This window comes from Tetrao urogallus, assembly GCF_951394365.1.
Source record: "Tetrao urogallus genome assembly, chromosome: 14".
NCBI classification, from domain to species: Eukaryota; Metazoa; Chordata; class Aves; order Galliformes; family Phasianidae; genus Tetrao; species Tetrao urogallus.
The window spans coordinates 12,712,065-12,732,924 of NC_136827.1; the positions used below are offsets into that span (position 1 = coordinate 12,712,065).

A 20,860-nucleotide genomic window follows, 5' to 3' on the forward strand; every position below is an offset into this window, starting at 1 on the left:
CCCAGAATCCTGTTGCTATGCGCTCCCCGATCCGACACTTGTTCTCTCACTCCGCAGACGGAGGTAGGGAGGGAGAAGGGGGAGCAGAGCAGGCGGGCAGAGGGGGGTGCCGGGGTGGATGGATGCAGGGGGCGGGGGGGGGGGCACAGCCCGGCAGAAGGCTCTGCTTGGAGTTGGGGCTGGCTGCGCGCTGAGCAGGGAGGGAGGGAGGAGACGGCTCTGGGCAGGCTGCAGGAGGGCTGTCTGTCAAACGTACCCCTGCTGGAGGGGGGGGTCTGGGGCTTCGGCCCCAAGCAGAGCAGCGAGGAGGAGAGGATGCTGCTTTACATGTGCCGTGAATGTGTAAGGTCTCAGACAGCCTGCTGCTGGGAACACGGGGCTCCCACATGTCCCAAGGGGTGGTGATAGCAGGGCAAGTGCAGCAGCTCTCAGCAGCTTTCTGGCCAGCCCTGCGCTGATTTTCCTTCGGGCAGCACACAGCTGGAGCCCCCAGCCCAGGACAGCCCTCAGTCCCTTTGGGCAGGACCAGTGCCTCTCAGTGCTGGGGGCTGGAGCCATCCTGGGACAGGTCCTACAGCACGGCTCATCTCCCTAGAATGTGAGTGTTCGTGCTGAGTGGGATCCCACAGACCCAGAGCTCAGGGGATTGGGATTTTTCCCCTTTGTGCTCAGTCAAACTCCAGGTGAGGAGGCAAGGAGCTGGTCCCTGACTCTTTTTCTCCTTCTGTGGTATCAATGTCCCCAGCAGGACTGCAGGAGGGGATGATCTCACATGCTCTGGGGCCACAAGGAGAGCTGCTGGCTGCCTCAGGGCAATGCCTCTTTCCTTCTTGTGTTTCACTTTGCCTGTGCTGTGCCCATAGGAGTGTGTATGCCCCATTTCTTTGCAAACACTTTGTGGTACTTCAGCCTGACCCAAACGTGTCCCCAGCCACTTTAAGGCTGAGCAGAAGCTGCTGGAGGTATGCAGAGAGACAGAGCTAGGACTGAAGCCCTGAAACTCCCTGCTATCTAACAGGAGTCATGTTCCTACAGCCCTCCAAACACTTTTGTAAAAATTCCCCCAAAGGAATCAGACTGTGAGCATGAAAATACATTTCTGCAAAACCCAGCACAGATGAAGTGCCTCTGAGTTTGCACAGTGGGTCTTTCAGAGCTAACATTTACCTGGGTTTCCCAGCGGGAAAGGAGGAAGGAGCAAAATACATCATCCAACAAACATCTCTTTTTTTACATAGCTTTTGGGAAGCCTCCAAGCTTTTACTTCCCTCTGGGTGATCCATTGCTTCTCCCTCTCCTGGGATGCTATGGGGAATGCTGCGCCGAGCTGCATGGCGCATTGTCCCATCCTCACCCTTCCTGCTGGGGCAGGGATGCTTTGTTTGCCTTTCGTGCCTGTGTGATCTGAACCAGCCCATTGTTTTTTTTTCCCTTGGGATCTACCTAGAGAGAAGAGTCTCATGGTGGGAAGCTGCTGGCAGCGTGGCTCAGCCCCAGCCCTGTATCACCAGCACTGGCCGAGCCCTACACAAACAGCCCAGCCCTCCACTGGGGCGGGCAGGGAGTTACCCAACAGCAGGATGGGGCCGTGCCCAGCTCTGCTCCATGGGACACAGGGAAGGCAGCAGCCGCAGCAGCGCTCCGGTTCGTCACTGCTGGGAATTGTGCCATGCCGGAGGCTGCCATGCTGTCGGCCACCTGTTGTGCGTGGCCTTATTTTGATGATTATTTCAAGATTTCTCCAAGGAGGGTGCAAAAGCAGGCGGTGTGAGCACAGGGGAAGTAATGGGCAGAAAGCACAGGGGCTTGAAGAGGACAGCCCTCAGGGTCCCTCTTCCGTGCCACCCAGTGTCCCCATACGGCCATGGTGCAATTTTGGGCTGTGCAACTCAAGGGGTAGGTGCCATAGCTGCTGAAATTGAGTGACTGTCACCTGCCAGGGGTGCAAATATGGGTACGGCACAGCCAACAAGTGGGCATGCCAAAGCCAGCGGGGACACGGCGCTGCCAGCATGATGGCAGAGAGTCAGGGGAGGACATGGGAGCGGGGACACAGCAGATGCATTTTGTCAGCGGGGCTGAGGGCTGTGTGTGTGTTGGGGGAAGGGGTGCTGGCTGTGTGGGCGTATTTATGGCCTCTTCTCACCAGCGCCTGCTCCCTGTGCACACACAGGCTGCAGCAACCCAAGGGCACAGCCCACAGCTCGCTGGACTTTTACCCCGCTGTGCAAACAGGCAGGCGCCTGATTAGGGTATCAGTTGGAATTTCATGCTGTCAACGGCACCGGGAGCTTCTCCAGGGTGTGACAGAGCATCTTCCCTCTGTGTGGCTCTCATCTTCTTGCAGGCACCAAAGCGTCCAATGGCACACCGCTCCTTGGGCAGGAGACCCACCCACCCCGGTACCTTTCCCTTTATGGCACCAGCTCCATTCCCATTGCCTCTCCAGCCTGTTTTAGCCACCAATGCCCTGCTGTGCCATGTGCCAGACTCAGCAGGGCTCAACACTGGGCACAGCCACTCCTGTAAGGTCACAGAAAAAACCATTGCTCTGCCCCTCTCTCTGCCCCATCCCTCCTTTGCTCCTCTATCTCCTCTACCCAGAAGGACTTCAGCCTTCAACACATCCACCTGCCCCACCAGCACATCTTTGTATGTTTTGAGGCTGGAGGAGCTGTTTTGGGCAGGGATTTAATGGCAGCCCCAAATCTGATGTGGCTGAGATGGAGATAGGCAGTGATTAGATGGGGAAGAGGACAGCACAGGCAGTGGGGACCACCTGTGCCAGCTCTGTCACGACCAGGCACTGATGCCAGCTGTCCCAAGCTCTATCTCATATCCTCATTCTCTGTTTGCTCTTCTTGGACAAGGAGGATATTCAGCCCATCAACAGCCATAAAATGAGATTAGAGGCGGGCAGGCACCAATCAGCAGCAGCCACGTCGGTGGGCAGCTGGCCTTGTTCTTTGGCCTCCAGCACCAGCAAGGCCCAGCCTCACCCTTTTCCCGGCTGTCCCCAGGAAACCATCCGTCCCTTAGCCATCCCTACTGTACCCAAGGGACAGGACGTGGCTGCCTCATGCCACATTGCAGCCATGCTGCCCTCGTGAGATGGACACACAGCACACTGCAATCAGGCTATGGGGCCAGGCTGCTGTCTCCAGATATTTCTGCCCATGCCCTCCCTGATGGCACTGGTCTGATCACACTTGGGGACATCGATGTGGGCACATGGGGAGAGGCAGCAACACACCCACAGCTCACAGGGCTCCTGCTCACTTTTATTTTTACCACAGCCTAGAAAATAAAATGTTCTGCCTTCTGTACACAAGCTGTGAGCTGAAGTCCCAGGCCAACACCAGCGTCTGCCTTTGGTGTAAAGTAGCAGTGATGGCCCCAGGGAGATGTCACTGGTCCCCATGGTGGGGGACGCAGACCCTATTAAGGGGCTGTAGGTGCAGTGGGTGTCAAGGAGCTGTGCAGTATGAAACCCCAAACACTGTGAGTTCTAGGCCAGAATGGGCTGGGAGCGGACAAGGGGCTCTGCAGGCAACAGGGACATCTCCACTTCTTGTTCCTGCCGGGGCTCAGAGTGATGGTGCTAGAAGAGGATCATGAGAGCCGCTGAACCCTCACCTTGGTCTTGGGAAGCCACAGCCCCAAGTAGGAGCCTCAAACCCTCCTGTGTCCCAGCACACCCTCTGGGGCACCCAAAACTGGGCTGTAAGGTAGCTGAGGCAGTAGAGATCCCAGGATTCAGAAGGATTAAGGGGAATTTTAACTCTGATTTCCAGCAGGAAAAAAAAGCCATTGGTTACCAATGGTGCAGCAGATGGAGGAGTACAAAGCAGGCACAACTCAGAGCCTTTTTTGTTTTGGAGTAAACAGCACAGACCCACCCATGTCTCTCTTCGGAAGCCAGCAATCCATCATCTTGCACCAGGACATGTCCCATCACCATGATGGTCCTGGCAGCTGGTAGTGCCTTGATGCAGCACAGAGCTGTGCAGGTTCTGCAATGCCATGGGTAGGTGAGTGGCCCTTCTGGGCAACCTGGAGTTGTCCACTGTTCTAACTGCCAACCTTGTTCTTGTTCCTCCATGCTGGAAGGTGGTCTCAAAACCTCCATAGGGAGGTCCATCTGTAGGACAGATGTCTGCAGGTCTCACGATGGTCCTTTGTTGCCACAGGGATGGAGCTGGGGATGGTAGCTGGGGGACATGGGGGACGCTCATTGCCATTGTCTCAGTTTAAGGAGCCCCCATTCCCCCTCCAGTCCCAGTGCTGAGGGTCCTACCCAGCTCCTGCTGTCCATCTCGCTCCAGGCATGGCAGATTCCACAGACAATCTCAGTTGAGATTTGTCTGCCTTGAGTCCAGCCAAGCCTTTTCTTTAGTTCAGCCTCACTAGAACTGCCCCAAAGCAGCAGGCAGCTGGACCACCAGGAAGACCGCGCAGGAAGCATCCCACCGGCTCATTCTGATGTTCCACAGAAAGGGTCCTCCACCATCACCTAAAGACTCATCCCACTGGTTTTGGGCTACCAATGCCAGAGACCAGCGCATGTTTCCTACAGGAGAACAGCACTACCTAACATAGGGGCTTTGTGTAGGACAGAGCTCATCAGCCTCTTGGGAAGGCGACAGAGCCACCGTGCCCCAGGGGACGTGGTGTCTTTGGGTGCTCAGCAACAAGCTCTGCCATGTAGTGCTTATCTCTCAGTGTCTGTGGCTGGCGGAGGGGGCTAAGGCATGAACTCCTCCTTGATGGTGAGCGGAGACGAGGAGACAAGGCTTGGGGCACTGCCACTGCAGAGGGTCCCCATGGGCCCCGGCGTGCCCACGGCTGGGGGGGTTGGCGTGGTTGTGCTGGTGGGCTGGCTCTGCTGCTGCAGCTTCTTTTTATTCACCTTCCTCTCCTTCGCCCTTCGGTTCTGAAACCAAATTTTCACCTGTGGAAAGACACAGATAGCCATGCAGAAAAAAAGGGCACGTGGACAAGGAAGAGCACCCCAGGGGCACCACGGGAGCTGGAAGCAGAATGGGAATGGCATTGCCCTCTCTCAAATCCATCTCCAGCACTCACCTGCCGTTCAGTGAGCCCCAGGGCAGCGGCCAGCTCGGCCTTACGGCGGATGGTGATGTAGCGGCTGTAATGAAATTCCTTCTCCAGCTCCAGGCGCTGGTGGTCCGTGTACACCACCCGGTACTTGTCCTTTGTCCTCGTCTTGCCTGGCAGAGAGAGCAGAGTGAGGTGAGATGATAGGGCTGGGGGACAGGAGCATCGCTGATGGCATGGAGGAACTGCATGAGCACACACACAGAGAGCTCTGGAGGAATGTGGGACCAGAGGATAGGAGTCCTTGGCTCATATGGAGTTTGATACCTATCCTGGGTAGTACCAGGGTGTTTCTCCATGCTGGAAAGCACCGGGGGATAGGGGCTGTTCACGGTAGGAAGGGAAGGAGGTGTTCAGTAACATCCCAAGATAGTGGTCTCCACATTCTATGCGCCATGATCATCACCTCAAGAGGAGCAGAGCTGCAGCCCAGGCAGAGGACACGCTGCCTGGACAAGTCCAGCCCAGAGGGCTGCAGGAAGCCCAGCTCTGTGCCACAGAGCCCAAACCCACAGTGCCATCAGTTGAAGGCACACAGATCAGGACAGGAAAAGAGGGAAAACCCAGGAGTGACAGCATTTTTCTGCCACCAAGAGAGGTTTTCATCATCTCATGCTGTGTTCACAAAAGAATGGTGTAGTTATTGAAGATATGATGGGGAGAGCCCACAGTAAGCACAAACATTCCCTGTGGTGGACTCAATAGCCAGCATTGCTCAGCCATAACCAGCCTGCACCTGCCCTAGGGTCTCCCCAAGTGTCATCAGAGCTCCACTGAACCCCACATTTCACCTGAGCAAGAAGATAGCTGGCACATGGTGCCAACAATACTGCTTCCTATCAGAAGAACACAGTGGGCAATAGCACTGGGTAGCAGTGGTCCAGCCCTGCCCATGCCCCCAGCACAGTGCATATTCCCATGATCTGAGGAGGTGGAGGTACAGCAAGGCTGCGCCATGGATAGGGATGAAAACTGCATCCCCCGGAACCAGGGCTCAAGATATCTTCTTTCGCATATAAATTCTTCTTTTTTTTCCTTTTTCATTTGGAAGCAATACCCTTTCTGACGAGATAATGACTGAAAAGTGATCTTATTTGCGATATTGCAATTTAAATGCCACTGCGTGGTGGAAAAAAAACAGCTGGAACGCAATGGAACTGACAGCTAACGTTAAAAAAAATTAAAGAGTAACGAAACAAGGCGGTTTGTGGATACTGCATCTGCCAGGAATTCTAGCAGGGATTATTATTTCCTGCTGCAGCCGTAAATAGATCCATCACTGCCTGCGCTCTGTTGTTCTCTTGTCGTTGCTCGTCCTTGGCGAACCCCGGCGCAGCCCTGGGCGCTCGTTGCAAATACCAGGGAGCAAAGATTCTGCTCGCCACCAACCCAGAGATGGAGATTTCCTCGCCTTGACTAATTGCAGTTTTCAGCGATGTTTGCTGAATTCAGGAATGTATTGTGAGCGATTCACAAGGAGAAGAAAGGGACTTGCAAGAAATGCTATTGACAATGAATAATGCGGCTACCTTGAATATCAATGCTGGGTTACGCTTAACTCGCCCTCGGTGGCCCTTTTATGGCTCTGGGAAAGGAAAGAGGAAATTTGGGATGAGCCATCGTGGCTCCTCATGGTGACCCTTCATACCTGTGGGTAAGACCCCAATGCCTGCAGGGATCTTGAGGAGCAGTGGGATGGGGCAATCTGGGGTTGGGGCTGTGCCAGGATGTGGCCCACGGCTGTTGGAGGGGGCCATGGGTGGTAGCATGGATGGGACAAGGGTCCTCCTGCTGCCAGCACCATCCAGCCCCAACACACATTCAAACTTCCTCCTTCTTGTCCCCAGAAGAAAAAAGGAATAGCTTAAGCAGCCAAACTGAGCCATCCGTGGAGCCAGAAGGAAGGATTCCAGCGTTGGGATCAAGGCAGGGCCCAAAGCTTGGGGAGAGGGCATCGTTACTGCTGTTAATGTATAACCCTAATAGCACTCACCTGAGCCACGATTAGATAAGGGAATAGCTTCAATGTGCTGCACAGGCCCCAGAGGACACACTCCTGAGTGTGTGTGCACACGCACTCACAGACACATTAAGGGAGACCCCCTGCCCTGATCTGCTCCACATGGCAGCCCTGGGGATGGGGATGGGGATGAGGATAGGGATGAGGACAGGAGTTCCCTGCCCTTGACCACAGTACTATAGCATCTCTGGAGTGTCTAAATTGAGGTCATGCAGCCTGAGTGACACAGCATTATTGCTTCCCTCCCTCCAGAACAGAGGCAGAGGAGAGGAAAACCCAACCCCAGCTCTGTGCTCTCTGTCTTCAGCTCTGCACCTACAGGGCTACTGTCACAAACAGGCATAGGAAGGCACCACAGGATGACGGAGGCTGTTAGGGGGCTATAATTCACCCTCTCCAGCCCTAGACTGTGTAAAGGATGGCTTTCAACAAGACACAGACCCCCTAAAAGAGGTGGGCAGTGGAGTGGTGGGATGTTTTGAGGCTGATGCAGGGCAGCTGTAGCAAATGCTAGATCAAAACAGGCAAGAGTATAATCCTATGCTATTCCCCAAAGGTCTCCATTTCACAGGTCAAAGCAGCTCAAAATTACAGTGGCTGCAAGTCCTGGCTCCATTCTGAGCACCACCGCAGCCATCAGGGCTCCGATCAGGTCAGAGCACAGCAAGCGGGGCTGTGGAGCTGGAGAGATGAGAGCCGTGCCGCTGCCAGCTGCAGAGGTCCCCAGGCCTGGGGACACAGGCACATGGCAATCCGGGCGCCAGGCACTGTGCAGGGCACTCAGCATGGGAGGTGCTGGTGGGGATGGAGCTGAGGCTCTGCACGCCCTGCTGCCCAGCAGCTCTTCGCATGACTGGCACGGAAAGATTGGGCTGTCCCAAGCGGTCTGAGAGCAGTGCATGGAACACATCATGGATGAGAGCCCTATTTCCCATTTCTTCCCAGGAAAATTCTCTATGAAAACTTTCCCCCTATCCCAGTGTAGCCTGGGCAATGATATGGGTAGGGAAACTGAGTCACAGAAGCAATACCAGATCAGAGTGGAGTCAGAGTGGGGTCAGAGCCACGGGCAACTCAGCTGCCCCTCCACCCTCTCATATCTCCCACTGCAAAAGGGAGGGCAGCCAGCAGAACGATGCTGCATGATGCAGCCCTGGAACAAGGGTTGGGGTCTGTTCCCAGCACTCAGGACCCTCCTAGCTGGGTCACCATCATCTGGCAGCCAGATGTGCTCCAGCTGTGCCTGCACAGAGAGGTCGATGCTCCCTCTGCTGAGCAGAGGGGACCACAGCCACACCGTGCTGATTCTCAGCTCAGACAGCCCAGAACATGTGACTGCTCCCAAACCTTCTGGAAATAGCGGCCCCAAAGCCTGAGCACCCCATGCACACTCTGAACCCCCTAAGATCCATCTCCAGTATGCTCACCACACTGTTGGAGTCTAAGCCCCACCGCTACCCCTGCCTGCTGGGAACCAGTGGGCAGGGCTTTCACTTCCCCTTTCCATGCAGTATTTTCAAGTATTTCCCAGCCACCTCAGGAAGCGTGGTGTGATGGATGGGGTGATCAGCGTGGAATGAAGGACTGCAGCCACATGGGCCCCCTTATTGTTGTCAACCAGAGGACATCCCACCTCCATGAGATCCTGCCAAGATCTTTTCCCTTGGATTTAGACGACTGCTGGGTTTCCAAAACCATGTGAGAAGATCTACCCCAGCCCCTTTCTGTTTGCACTGCAGAGGGAGGGGATGCTGGCTGAGCCCCCACCTGATGGCCCTGCCCAGGCTGCCCTGGCTCCTGCTCCAGGTGGCACAAACGGGCACTGTGAGATGCTGGGCTGCAGGAAGGGCTCGCTGTGGCCACCACTCCCAGGCAGCCCTGCAGCCCCCAGAGCAGCTCCTCACAGGGCTGTCAGCCAACACCAAACCAAGCCAGGGAGATCTTCCTGGTGCCAAAGATCTCAGAGGAAGCAGCAGTGCCACCCTACTGGCAATAAAAACTCATTTGGCTTTGATATGTCACACACTGGGAATGTTTCAGTTACAAAACCGCACCACAGTTCCCAGTGGTTTTATAGTCTTCTGCACAGAGGATCAAACTCTGCACTTCGAAATAGCCCCATGGCTTTGCTATCGGTAAGAGCAGGGCCCATATGCTGGAGGGCAAATCCAAAAAGGATAGACCAGGACACCGGCACCCAGGGCTAAAGAGATTGGGAAGAAACAGAGCAGGCAGGGAAGAGCTGAGTCCACAGACCTCAGACCCCCAGGGCCAGGGAGAGCAGTCTGGCCCTGCCCAGCATCCCCGGCCCAGACCCACTCCCCAGCCAAGGAACAGCAGCCCCAGGCTGGGTGTTGGGACAAGCGTTTCCCAGAAGAGCAGTGATTCAAGCCTTTATTTTGGCAACCAGCGCATTCCAGGGGCTGCTCCTTGGTTTTATGAGCACCTCACCAAGTGCCGCCAGCCGGGCTGCAGCGCTGGGTCAAAGACCACAATGCAGGGACATGTGGGCTGCAGGCACGGAGCATCGCCTGCATGGTGTGGATCCACAGCCAGACCCAGGGCACAAAGCTGCCACCCCACTCCAGATTAAGCTGGTGGCACTGTGGGGGTCCCAGGTGGGCACTGGGATTCTTGCCCCTTCACAGCCCTCAGGGGAAGGATTCATCCCCTTATCCAGGAGAATCACAAAGCTAATAGCACTGGGGTGGGCGTCCTTGAAGGGTCTCCTGCAGGAAGCACTGGCCATTGGCCAGAGCATTAACTGTCCCTCAGCTAATCCCGGGGTATTAGCCAGCCAAGCCCATCACGTAGGTACCCCCAGGGAAGACCTTTTTATTCAAGGAAAGTCAATTCTAAGAAAGTTCAAACCACCTGTACCTTGGCCAGCAGGCTAAGCACTCAGCAAACCCCAGCAGAGGCCAGGAGCAGGCTGTGGGTTAATAATTTAAGGGGAGAGGACCAATAGGGACCCTGGTGGCATGCAGCGCTCCAGGTGACCCAAGGGAGCAGAGGGTTTCTTGGGGAACAGCTGTGTCCCTAAAACAGGACCATGTCTTCCAGCCACCCCCGACACCCATCGCAAACCTCTCCTGGACTGGTGTCTCATTTATGGGGATTTTATGTTTCCTCCAGCATTACTAGGGCTGAACAAGCAGAGCTGGAAAACCGAGCCAGAAACAGTGAAAACAGAGCTGGAACAGAGTGGAGAGCTGCACACTCGGTGCATTGCCTTCTGCCCATGCTTGTGGCATCCATACCCCGGGATGTTCCCACCATGGCTGCTCATCCTGCACTTCCCTATGCACATTCACCTCCCCAGGGATGTCCGGGCACACTTTCCCTTGCAACACAGTGCTGCAATCAGGCTCATTAGTGACCTGCAGGCTGCACACAGCATTTACATAGCTAACGAGGTGTGGGGGGGTGAACTTCAAAGTTCAGCACACTGCCGCTTCCAGCTCCTTCCTGAGCTTTTTATAGAGCAGGGGTGTCATTCACAAGGAAGTTTGCAAATGATTACGAATAAGGAGGAAGCGTGAGGGTTTGACACTGTGCTCGTGAAGATTTTATGAGCAAAAAAAGGCTGATGCTTGGGAAGAAAGGAGGCATAGGGACACCTTGTTCCTTCCGTTTCCCAATTTGGGGCACTTAGCATCCGTTACCTGGGCTGAGCTTTGCCCTGCGCCGTGGCTGGCCCTGCTGGGTGAGGCACACACATTCTTAGCAGCAGGTATATCAGCTCATCGCCCCATGAGGTCTGACTCTGCACTGAGTCACCGGGAGACTTCTCATCAATTTCTCCCAGCTCTGCATCACGCCAGCAGAACCCCCTGGCACGCTCTATCCCTGCATAACATTGCCTCCAAGCATGGCACAGCTCCTTCTGAGCACCTTCACGCCGTGGCTGATGGCTGTTTATACAAGGGAAGACAGAGGGAACCGTAATTTACAGCCCTCTGATGATTTACAGCGCTCGCAATGAAGCTCTCTGTATTTATAGCCTGCGCATTCATTTCCTATTCCCACAGCGTGGAGAGGGGTATAACCCATCCAGACTGATTAATGTACAGTTTATTGATTCCAATAAAACATTTCACCCTTATCTATGTCAAACCCACCTCTTGGTTTATGTAAAGGCAGCCTGGGCAGGCGCCGTGGGCTTGAATTCAGCTGCACAGTCCCATGAGCAGAAACCCCAGGACTGGGGGGGTTTGCAGAGGTGTCCCCTGTAACCAAGGAGGTTTTGCTCCTGCTAACCCTCTCTGCCCCCACGTGCAGGGAAGAACAGCTGGCTCATTTGTCCCTTTGTATGCATTTAATCTAAGAGATACAAACTGCTCAACTACTGATTTTTCCAGAATTCAATCACTCTGTTGCTGTGTGACTCAATCAGGGGAACTTTCCTGCCCTCATTACATCTCATTCCCTTCATCCAGAGGTGTTCTTATACCTTCCTCCCCTCTTTCATTTTCCCTCTCACCTTTACCAGAACAAACTGAGACGTTTGGACCTACAAATCCCATAGAAGCTGTGGGCTCCCATTCAATGCGTATGAGGAAGGAGGGCAATTTTCCTGAAGAGTTATATTCAGTGCTTAAAATGAATCAGGAAATGCCACCCTGCCTCTCCCTCCTTCTTGCAGAGCAGAGCTCGCTGCTTTCCACCTCCTGGGGTGCTCAGCCCCACCACAACCCCTGCTCCCACCAGGATGATCACAACCCCAGCACCCAGCACAGTCTCACAGCAATTTCCACGCAATTTCCAGAGAATGAGGCCTGGGGATGGGGCAGAGGAGCAGGGGATAGGACAGTGAGGACGTGGGCACCGCTGCGCATCGCCGTGCCCAGACCCTTCAGCATCGTGAGGTCACTGTGTGGCTCTTGGCCATCACATCCTCAGCACTGTGCATGGGGACAACCCAACGCAGTGATGCCAGGAAATCAGAAGCAAGCCAACAAATGAGGCATTTTACACCATTTTCAAACAGGGAGCCCCGGACAAGGGGAAGAGGGAGAGGACGGCCGTCGGGCTGGGAACCTCGGAGGGGAACATGAAAGGGCACGAGCAGGGCAGGACAAAGGCTCTCCCCGCACCTCTCCTCAATGCCAAAGGAGCCGGCAGCATCTCCATGACAAAGCGAAGCCCGTGTCAATTTGGACTGGCCCCGAGGGGGGACTGCCCACCGCCTTTGAAGTGGGCATTGGGGCGGCCACGGGCGGAGGGCTGCGGGGCACAGACACTTCCACCTCCCCCCACCCCGCCGGGGTCAGGAGTTCATCAGGGACAAGACCCCGGGGTCAGGGGACAGAGTACAGGGACAGGGAACGGGGGATAAGACAGAGGGACAGGGGATGGGACATGGGGACAGGAGATAGGGCACAGGGACAGTATGGCTGCCCAGTGCCAGGCTCAGGAGCCGTGCAAATGCTGTGTGCCATGCAACACCCAGAGCACCCACACACACCCTGCATGTGGCACCATCCCCAATGCACCGCAGCTTGCATGCACCCTGAGCATGCAGCATCACCCCTATGTGCCCGCTGACTGTGCAGTGAGCTGTGCACATGAACTGCTTTGCAGCACCCTACACACACAGCACAGCACTCCTCCAAAAGGAGCACCCCACCACCAGGACGATGAGCCTGGACTACCCTGGACTGGCCATGAGAAGGACTTCCCATGTGCAGAGCAGAGTTCTCATTCTCCAGAACAGGGTCACCCGTACACCAATGCTCTCCACGCTCATCCTCAGTCCATGCCACCTTGCCAGCCCCACATCTCTCCCCACTGGAGTCGTTCCCAGAGCAGGATCCAGCCCTGCAGGACTCCAAGCTGAGAGCTCCCATGTGAAGGAAGGAGTCCGTGTGTAGGGCTGGGGGTTTCCTTACCGCTGCTGCTGGTGCTGGGAATGCTGCGCCTCATCCATTCGTACGGGGTGCGCCTCTGTGCATTAGGGGACAGCTGTGGCACCGAGCTGCTGATGGCTGGAGGCAGGAGTCCAGAGCCCGCATGGGGCTGCATGGGGTTAAAATCCGGGGGGCTAAATCCAAACTGCCCCGGGTTGGTGGCGGCAGAGGCGGCAGCGGTGCCGTACGAGTGCCAGTCCTCCTTGGCAGGGGTGTAGGGTGAGCCCCAGGCGGCCGCCGGCTGCCCATGGTGCGGGTCGTTGTTAATCCCTGGCACATGGTGGTAGCTGGCAAAGTCCGAGTACTGGGGTGGCCCCGGCACGTAGTTCTGGGGGTTGAGGTTGAGGCTGGGATGCCGGACGGGACTGGGATACATGTTGGTGTCCTTATCCAAAAGATAGCCTACATACATCTTCTCTACCTGGCTCTGCGCTCATGCTGTGCCGATGCGCTGCGCCGCTCTGTGCCGAAGCGGCCGAGTGTCACGCAGCGGCCGCCCCTCCTTCGCCGCGCTCACCTGGGCGCCTTGGGGAGCTGTGTCCCGGGGCCAGGCACCTCCCTGCCCACAGGCTTTTATTGGGCCCAACCTCTCGCAGCATTTGCATTGAAAGGCAGGGTTGCATTTCAAAGTGCAGGAACCCCGGCGGTGCGGGGCGATCCGAACCTCCCACCGCCCCGCGTTCCCTCTGTGGTCACCAGCATCGGGCTGTCCCCATGCCACCAGCTGTGGTCTCTTTATGCCGGCTGGTTTTGGGGACAGTGTGGCACAGCTGGGATTGTGTTTGAAGATGCCCCAAAGGAGGTCACCCTGTCCTTAAAGCCATTTGTGCTCCAGGAGAAGGGCAGCTTGGGCTGAGCCCTCACATCAAATCCTGGCTGAAGGATTGAATCACCCATAAACCGCCGAATGGAATTGCCCCATCACCCTTGATGGGGACACCAAACCCCAGCACTGCTTTCCACTGCATCTGTCTGTTTTGGAAACGGGGTTGGTGGGAACAGGTGGCTCTGGGTCCCCCTCCATTTATAGCATCTGGGGGCAAACCCATCCCTCGAGCCCTGTAGCCAGGTTCAGCCCAGCCACAGAAAACAGGATGGTCAGACAGACAGAGCCAGAAGTAATGATCTTTATGGGTTCATTCCATTGGGATATTCTATGATTCTATGGATGCATGCCCCAAAAGCACGTCTGTCCCCAAGCAGAGGCCATCCACTTGTCACCAGGCAGGCCAGGCACACCTCTGTTCCAGAGGGGGTGAGGGACTGAGGTCACCTCTGTGCCATCACAGCACATTGCTGGTCACCTCTGCATGGTCCCAGTGTATGCGGAAGGGAAGGGAAGGGAAAAAGGGTTTAAGATGCAATTGAGAGAAGAGGATAAAACAGCAAACTTTCACAGTTTTTTGCAATTGTAGCTATGAATCTGTGAAGACGTTTGACGGTGGGATTGCTTTCCAGATTCATGGGGTTAAAAGGAAAATGGTAACAAAGCCAGCAAAGCTGCTGTGTTTGAGGAGCTCAGTGCATACAGCACACAAGCGCTTTCCTGCTGCTACTAGGCATGTCCCAGCCATAGCTGGGCTGTGGGTGCAGGGCTCCATGGGTCCATGAGCACCCTACCTGCACCCTCCTGCAGCAGGTGAAGGGCTCAGCACAGAGCAGCACGGCCAGGTGCCAGCTAGCAGCATGCCACCAGCTCCAGGGTGGACTGGGCCATAAAGATCCACCAGTGATAACTTCCTTCTTTTCCTCCTCTTTGGCCTATGTATTGCTGGAGGGGATTGTGGCTGGAAGAACTGATGCCAGGGAAAAGCCTTTCATGGCTGTGAGTGGAGGGTGGCCCTGCAGAGACCCTGGGACCACTGTCCGCAACAGGGGGGCCCTCTGGTGTTCAGCTTGGTGGGACATCACCCACACTGGGGTTCCACAGGAGAGCAGGTCAGGGGCAGCAAAACCCCGTATGGACCCTCTGCACCCACCCAGAGACCCTCAGCGCCAACCCAGCTGGGGGGGGCTCCTTCCAGCCCTCCCTACCTGAGGTTCCCGGTGGAAACCGAACTGATGCAGTGAGAAGAGGAGCAGCCAGGATTTCCCCAGGGCTCAGCACTGCTATCCATGATCGAGTGATGCCATCTCCTGGAAGCAGGAGGGCCAGAAAGGGAGGTTCCCAGGGCCAGGCTGTCAGGAATGGAGCTCTGCAGGGCAGAGTACTGCCCCTGCTCTGGGGAGGAGGCATTCCCCACAGGAAGCCAAGCCCTGCATTGCACCTGGCTTGTTCGGAATCTCTGCTGTGGTTTCAGCAGGATGGGGAGATGCCTGAGGAGGCAACGTGGTGTCCCAGAAGTGGTTGGAGGTGGGGGAAACTCACTCCTTCCTCCTGGTTCAGGCTGTCAGCAGAGGGTTAACGATTCCCACATTAAGTGGCTGCAGATGTGTGGGAAAGTCTGGGACGAGTGGACTCACTGCTATTAGTATTCACCCCCCGGCCTGCTGCTGCCTCCAGAGCTCTGTGCTGCACATTTAATACCGGGGCTCATCGTGGGGGTGAGGAAAGTGCGTGGGATAGGGGCGGAAAGGCTGCGAGGAGGGGAAGCAGTGGGGCAGCATCCTCTGCCACTGCCTAATCACAGTGCCTGAACCCCAGGGAGGTGACAGATAGTGGCTGTAGGAACGCAACACTGCACCTCCGCTACATCAGAGCGAGTCATAGAATCATAGGATCGTTTGAGTCGGAAGGGGCTTTTAAAGTCTATTTGGTCTGACTCCCCTGCAATGAGCAGGGACACCTACAGCCCGTGCAGCCTGACACTGAGTGTCTGCAGGGACGGGGCTCTGAGCACTGATGGAGCTGTGGGTCCCTGCTCATTGCAGGGCAGTCAGACCAGATGGCCTTTGGAGGTTCCTTCCAACTCAAATAATTCTATGAGTCTATCATCTGCTGCTTCTTCCCTACCTGCCTCCCATTTGTGGGCACAGGGGACTCATTGCTGACTCCGCCAAATCACCTGGCTCAAGTGGCCCTTCTTTCTTGGGTTTCCATCTCAACTTGCAATGGAGGTCACAAAGATGCTGTGATCCTGGTGATGCCCGAGCAGCGCAAACCCCACGGAGCATTGCTCTCCCTCGTTAGCACTAACTCTGCTTATCTGGCCTTGCTGCAGTCTGCAAACCCCCGCAGAGAGCAACTCTGGCAGCCTCCCCTGCAGCTGTCCCAGTCCTGGGGGAACCACTAAGTCCCGCAAGTGCCACGAACGGAGGTGCAGGAGCCCAAAATAGAGGTGAGCAAAGCAGGGGTCAGCGAGCCGCTCCCCTCCACCCACACGCTCGCAAGGCGCGAGTCCCTCCGGCGGTGGGGCTTCCTTTGGGTTGGCCTTTCCCAGGAGCTGCTGTGACCCCAAACTCAGCGCCAGCCCCGGCTGCTGGCTGGGGACGTGCAGCGCCGTGCGCTCGCCGCATCCCAAAGCATCACTGCTCGACCCTGGCTGATTCCTGGCAAGATTGAGTGCCCGCGTTGTTCACGGGGTCGTCCATTTGCAGGCAGGAGAAGGGGGATCTGCGTGACCTGTTTGTGCCTGGAGCCCATCCCCAGTACAGAGGACCCAGCACAGGATTGCACCATCAGGTTTTTCCCTCTTCTGTTCCGAGAATGGGGTTGTTGTTGGGAAATGGCTTTTTGCTGAGCTATTCCCAGCAGAACACGTGCCCCCCCGGAGGGACCCACCCTGCATGTCCTTATCCCTTGAGAAGAGCCTCACAAAGAGCCACATGCCCATATGAGCCATCTCTTGGGCACTCTTCGGCATGGCAAAGCGCCAGCATGGGCTCTGAGCCCCACCAGAATGCAGATCCCCATTGAATGCCAATAATTGAAGACAGATCCCCACTGAATGCCAACAACCGAGGATGCCACCAGCCAGGATCTTTTTGCCTTCTGCCAAATGAAAGAGATCTCCAAAGAAAACCCTTCCATTTGGCTGCTCATCAGTCAAGAGTGAGTGCTGAGATAAGTGGAGATAAGCAGCAATCTCCAGGGCTGGGCAATCATTAGCTGTGCCCATTGTGCCGCGTTGGACCAGCAGGATGGAAGGGGATGGTGCCTTGCAAACAATCCAACCTCAGATCTCAGCAGTGCCGTCTTTACAGGAAGGGCTTTTCATTCTTGGAAGAGAAAAAAGGAGAAAGAAGGGCATCTTCTCAGGAAAACTCATTCATGAGAGATGCTGCATTTTCATAGCATTTTTATACTTGGATCAGAATAAAGCACATTTCCAAGGCAGAAACAAGACAAGAATGGGTGGTTCAGAAGACAGTTTCCATCCAGAAGGTCTCTATACTTTGTCATAAAGGCAAAACAAATTGCTAAAAATCCCAGTGCAGACAAACTACATTTGTGTCCATCAAGAGATTGCCAGAAAATTGATTTGAGCTCACCAAAGTGTGTGGAGGGATCTGTGCAGATACATTACCATGCACATCATGGGCATTCAGCAGAAAGGTGCTGAGGGGATGGGATGGCAGAGGTGGGAGCTGTTAGGTACGACAGGGAGATGTCAGGAAGGCTGGGCTCCTTCCCGGGGCACAGAGCAGCACAGGACACATCCATACCCCTAAGCACCCAAATGAACCCCATCCGGCCACCACCATCCCCACATCCCCAGCATCCCACACCAGGGCATCCCAGTTGCATGTTATCTTTTATTCCCCGTTCCAAAAACAACCAACCCACTGCTCCAAGGTCCCCCAGAGGAGCATTGTTGGCATGTGTTGGTGGTCCCAGTGCCTGGCTGGGGGCCGTGGGGCCGAGGGGGGGCAGTGCCGGCCCGGCCAGGGCAGGAGTCCAAAGGGAATACACAGAGTCAGTTCGGCACAGGCCTTCTTTAATAAAAACATGAGTCAGCTGCTGGCGTGGGCAGCAGATTTTCTAAACATCCCCTCATATCCTGAGAAAGGAATAAAAAAAAAAAAAGAATAAAAGAAAACGGGAGGGGATTGGAGGGGGGGGGGGGGGGGGAAGAGGATTGAGGGGAAAAAAGAATAGAAAGAAAACAGGCAGAAAGGCCAGAACTGAAAGCAGGCACAGGGAGACGGGGAGCAGCACCCTTCCCTCTGCTTGAAGGGAAAAGCCTGGCTGCTCCGGGCTCCTTTTGTTTCCCATTCGCGGGGCCTTGGCGCTCCCTTCCCGCAGCCCAGCTCCCCTCTATCTGCACCACTCGAGCTTCTCCTCTTTTTTTCTTTCTTTCTTTCTTTTTTTTCTTTCCTTCTTTCTTTCTTTCTTTTTTTTTTAATCCCTCCGCATCGCGCCGCTCCGTTGGGCTTTAAGCGAAAGTTTGGCTCGAAGCGGTGTCCCGCAGAGGGCGGAGGGGAGGAAGTGGCGGCACTCCGCTGCGGGGCAGCCCCGCCGCTCCTCCCCCTCCTCCCGGGCTGCGGTATTTATCCCCGCACACCGCCCCGCACGCCGTCTTGCTGCGCGTCGCAGAGCGCTGAGGGCGCAGCGCGGCGGTTCGGTTTTGCCCCGGTGCTGGCACAGCCTCCCCACCCCCGTTCTGTTTCACTCTTCTCCTTCTCGTCCCCCCCCCCCTTCATTTTTCTCCTCTATGCGGGAAATCCTTGCCAGCTGGGGAAGGCTGGGAGGGCAGAGAGCCTCCGCAGGCTGCAGATAAAGAAAGCGGAGGAGGAGAGAAAGGAATTCGGGGCGGCTGCGGACGCGTGGAGTAGCACTCACTTGCTGGGACCCCACGTGAGGTAAGGCTGGGAGCTGGGGTGGGATGTGGGACTCCAGAGGGGGCTTGCTGATGGGGTTTATGTGGGGGTTGGAACCCTGAAATGGCCCACTGGCCCTTGGAGGGTGGGGGCTTGGAGACTTTGGTGGCATCCCGTGGGTAAAGCCATGTGGGGTGACTCCCTCCCAAGGGATGCTGTGGCTATGGAAAGACTTGGGGGACCTCTGCTTTTCCTTTGGAGCCCCTGGTCTCTCCTTGTGCTGTGCTGGGCTGTTGGAGGGCTGCTGTCTGTCCCCAGTGATCCACCACTGTGGACCAGCTGTCGCAGGCAGGGGCTGCAAGCAGAGCTGGGTGCAGAGGATGCCAGCTGTAGGGTCTGACTGCCCCATCCAGGAACCATGGAGAGCCTGGTGCAGAGCATTGCAGGGAGCAGGAGGGGCTTCCTGCTGACCTCCATGCAACTCCAGGATGGGTTTGCAGGAGGTTGGCACAGGGATGCAGGTCCTTGCTGTGTGCAGTGATGCTCAGCTTCACCCTGTGCTTGCACCAAGCAGAGCAGCAGTAATGCATCCAAACACAGCTGAGGCCACCCCTCTCCAGTCCTTGCTCTTAGTGGCTTTCCTGCCCCTTGTGGGCCAGGCCAGCATGCAGGGAACATCTGCAAGACCCACTCAGTGCCTGCACCCATTCAGGGTGGGCCTCTCCAAGGGGCACAGGTGTGAATAATCGCTCAGCTGTCCCTGGGGTTTCCACCCCCATCAGGTGGTGGCAGGTCCAAAGCAAAGCCTGGGGACAGGAGTCTGCATATCCTGCAGTACTGTGACAGTTGCACCAGGGCTTTTGGGGACTCTGTGGGAATGGGGCATCCTGCTCCTGTGCTCATTGGCCAATGGGGAGTGGAGCTGTGGGTGCAAGGGGATGCTGTGCTGCTCCATCCCTGCCCTAGAGCTCTTGGGGCTTCTGCTAAAGTAGCCGGCAAAGAGCTGAAAGCAGAGGGTTTGGCACTAAGGGCTGTAGCTGGGAGGAGGCTACCGAATGTCCTGGCTGCTTCCAGTGGGGTCCTGCAGGTCTTAGTCCTCCCCAGGAGGACTGCCTCCCCCAGCACATGGGGAGAGGGGAGGTTGCATCCTCAGGGAGGAGTAGGCTGGGAGCAGCAGCCCACTGTATTTCAGGAGGAACTATTAAATGTGTGTACATGATCTTTGGAGAGAAGAGCCCAGGCAGTTCATGCTGTGGGAAAGGATCTGCAGGCTATGCTGGACGCAAACCAGATTGCAGCGCGGCACGGGGAAACCAGCAGTGCTTCCTGTGGGACTGAAAGGAGCAGGGCTGGGGGCAGAGCCAGCGCAGAGCAGTGCTGAGGGATGGACACAGGGCAAGGCTTGGGGAAAGCACAGAGGGGGCTCAGAGCATGCAGGAAAGGCTGCAGAGGGCTGATAGAGGGGGCTGATAGGTAAGGTTGGGTGCTCACTTGTTGCTGGGTTTGTAGCATGAAGCATCCATGCATGGGAAGTGCAAAGGAAAAGGTCAATGTGTAGTAGGGTGGAAGACTAACTTTGGGTGAGCGGGGCGCCTTTGGCACTATGCGTTTTGGGGGATGTGGGCAGGAGTTCATTGCAGGGCAATGAATTCTTGATCTCCTTCAGACTCCAGTTTGGTGGGTTCCCAAGGTATGCAAAACAACAGTGTTACGGAGAGAACAGCATCCTTGGGACTAGGGCAAGAAGTGTCAGTGAGCACCAGAGCTTAGGAGATGCTCTCCAGTAGCAGATGCCAAATTGAAACAGGGCAGGTGCTGGATGGCCAAGCATCTCTCTGGATGCAACAGCAAAGGGCAGGGAGCAGAGGTGTGGTGGTGGCTGAGCACTGCTGGCCCACAGCCACCAGTGGTGGCATTGGTGCTGCCTTTAGCCCAGAACTGGGGACTCGCTGGGGACCGGTGGGCTGGATGCATCCCATCACTGCTGGGGCACTTGGTGCAGACTGTTTGTTTGTGCTTGAACTGAGGGGAAGAAATCCCCTGGAGAGGAGGGTATAGGTCAGGATTGTTCCCTGGGTGCTGGATTGGCTCCGGAAGGCTCCTTCTGCTCTGC

General features: G+C 56.0%; 1 protein-coding gene across 1 annotated transcript; it reads right to left on the minus strand.

The window, feature by feature from the left end:
• Positions 1–4,744: 4,744 nt before the first annotated feature.
• CDX1 (caudal type homeobox 1) lies at positions 4,745–13,459 on the minus strand (the record flags this gene model as incomplete). The annotated part of the gene is made up of 3 exons (XM_079542536.1): positions 4,745–4,951; positions 5,086–5,231; positions 13,030–13,459. 3 exons carry the CDS (start codon positions 13,457–13,459, stop codon positions 4,745–4,747), a joined length of 783 nt encoding a protein of 260 aa, XP_079398662.1.
• Between the last annotated feature and the right edge of the window lie 7,401 nt (positions 13,460–20,860).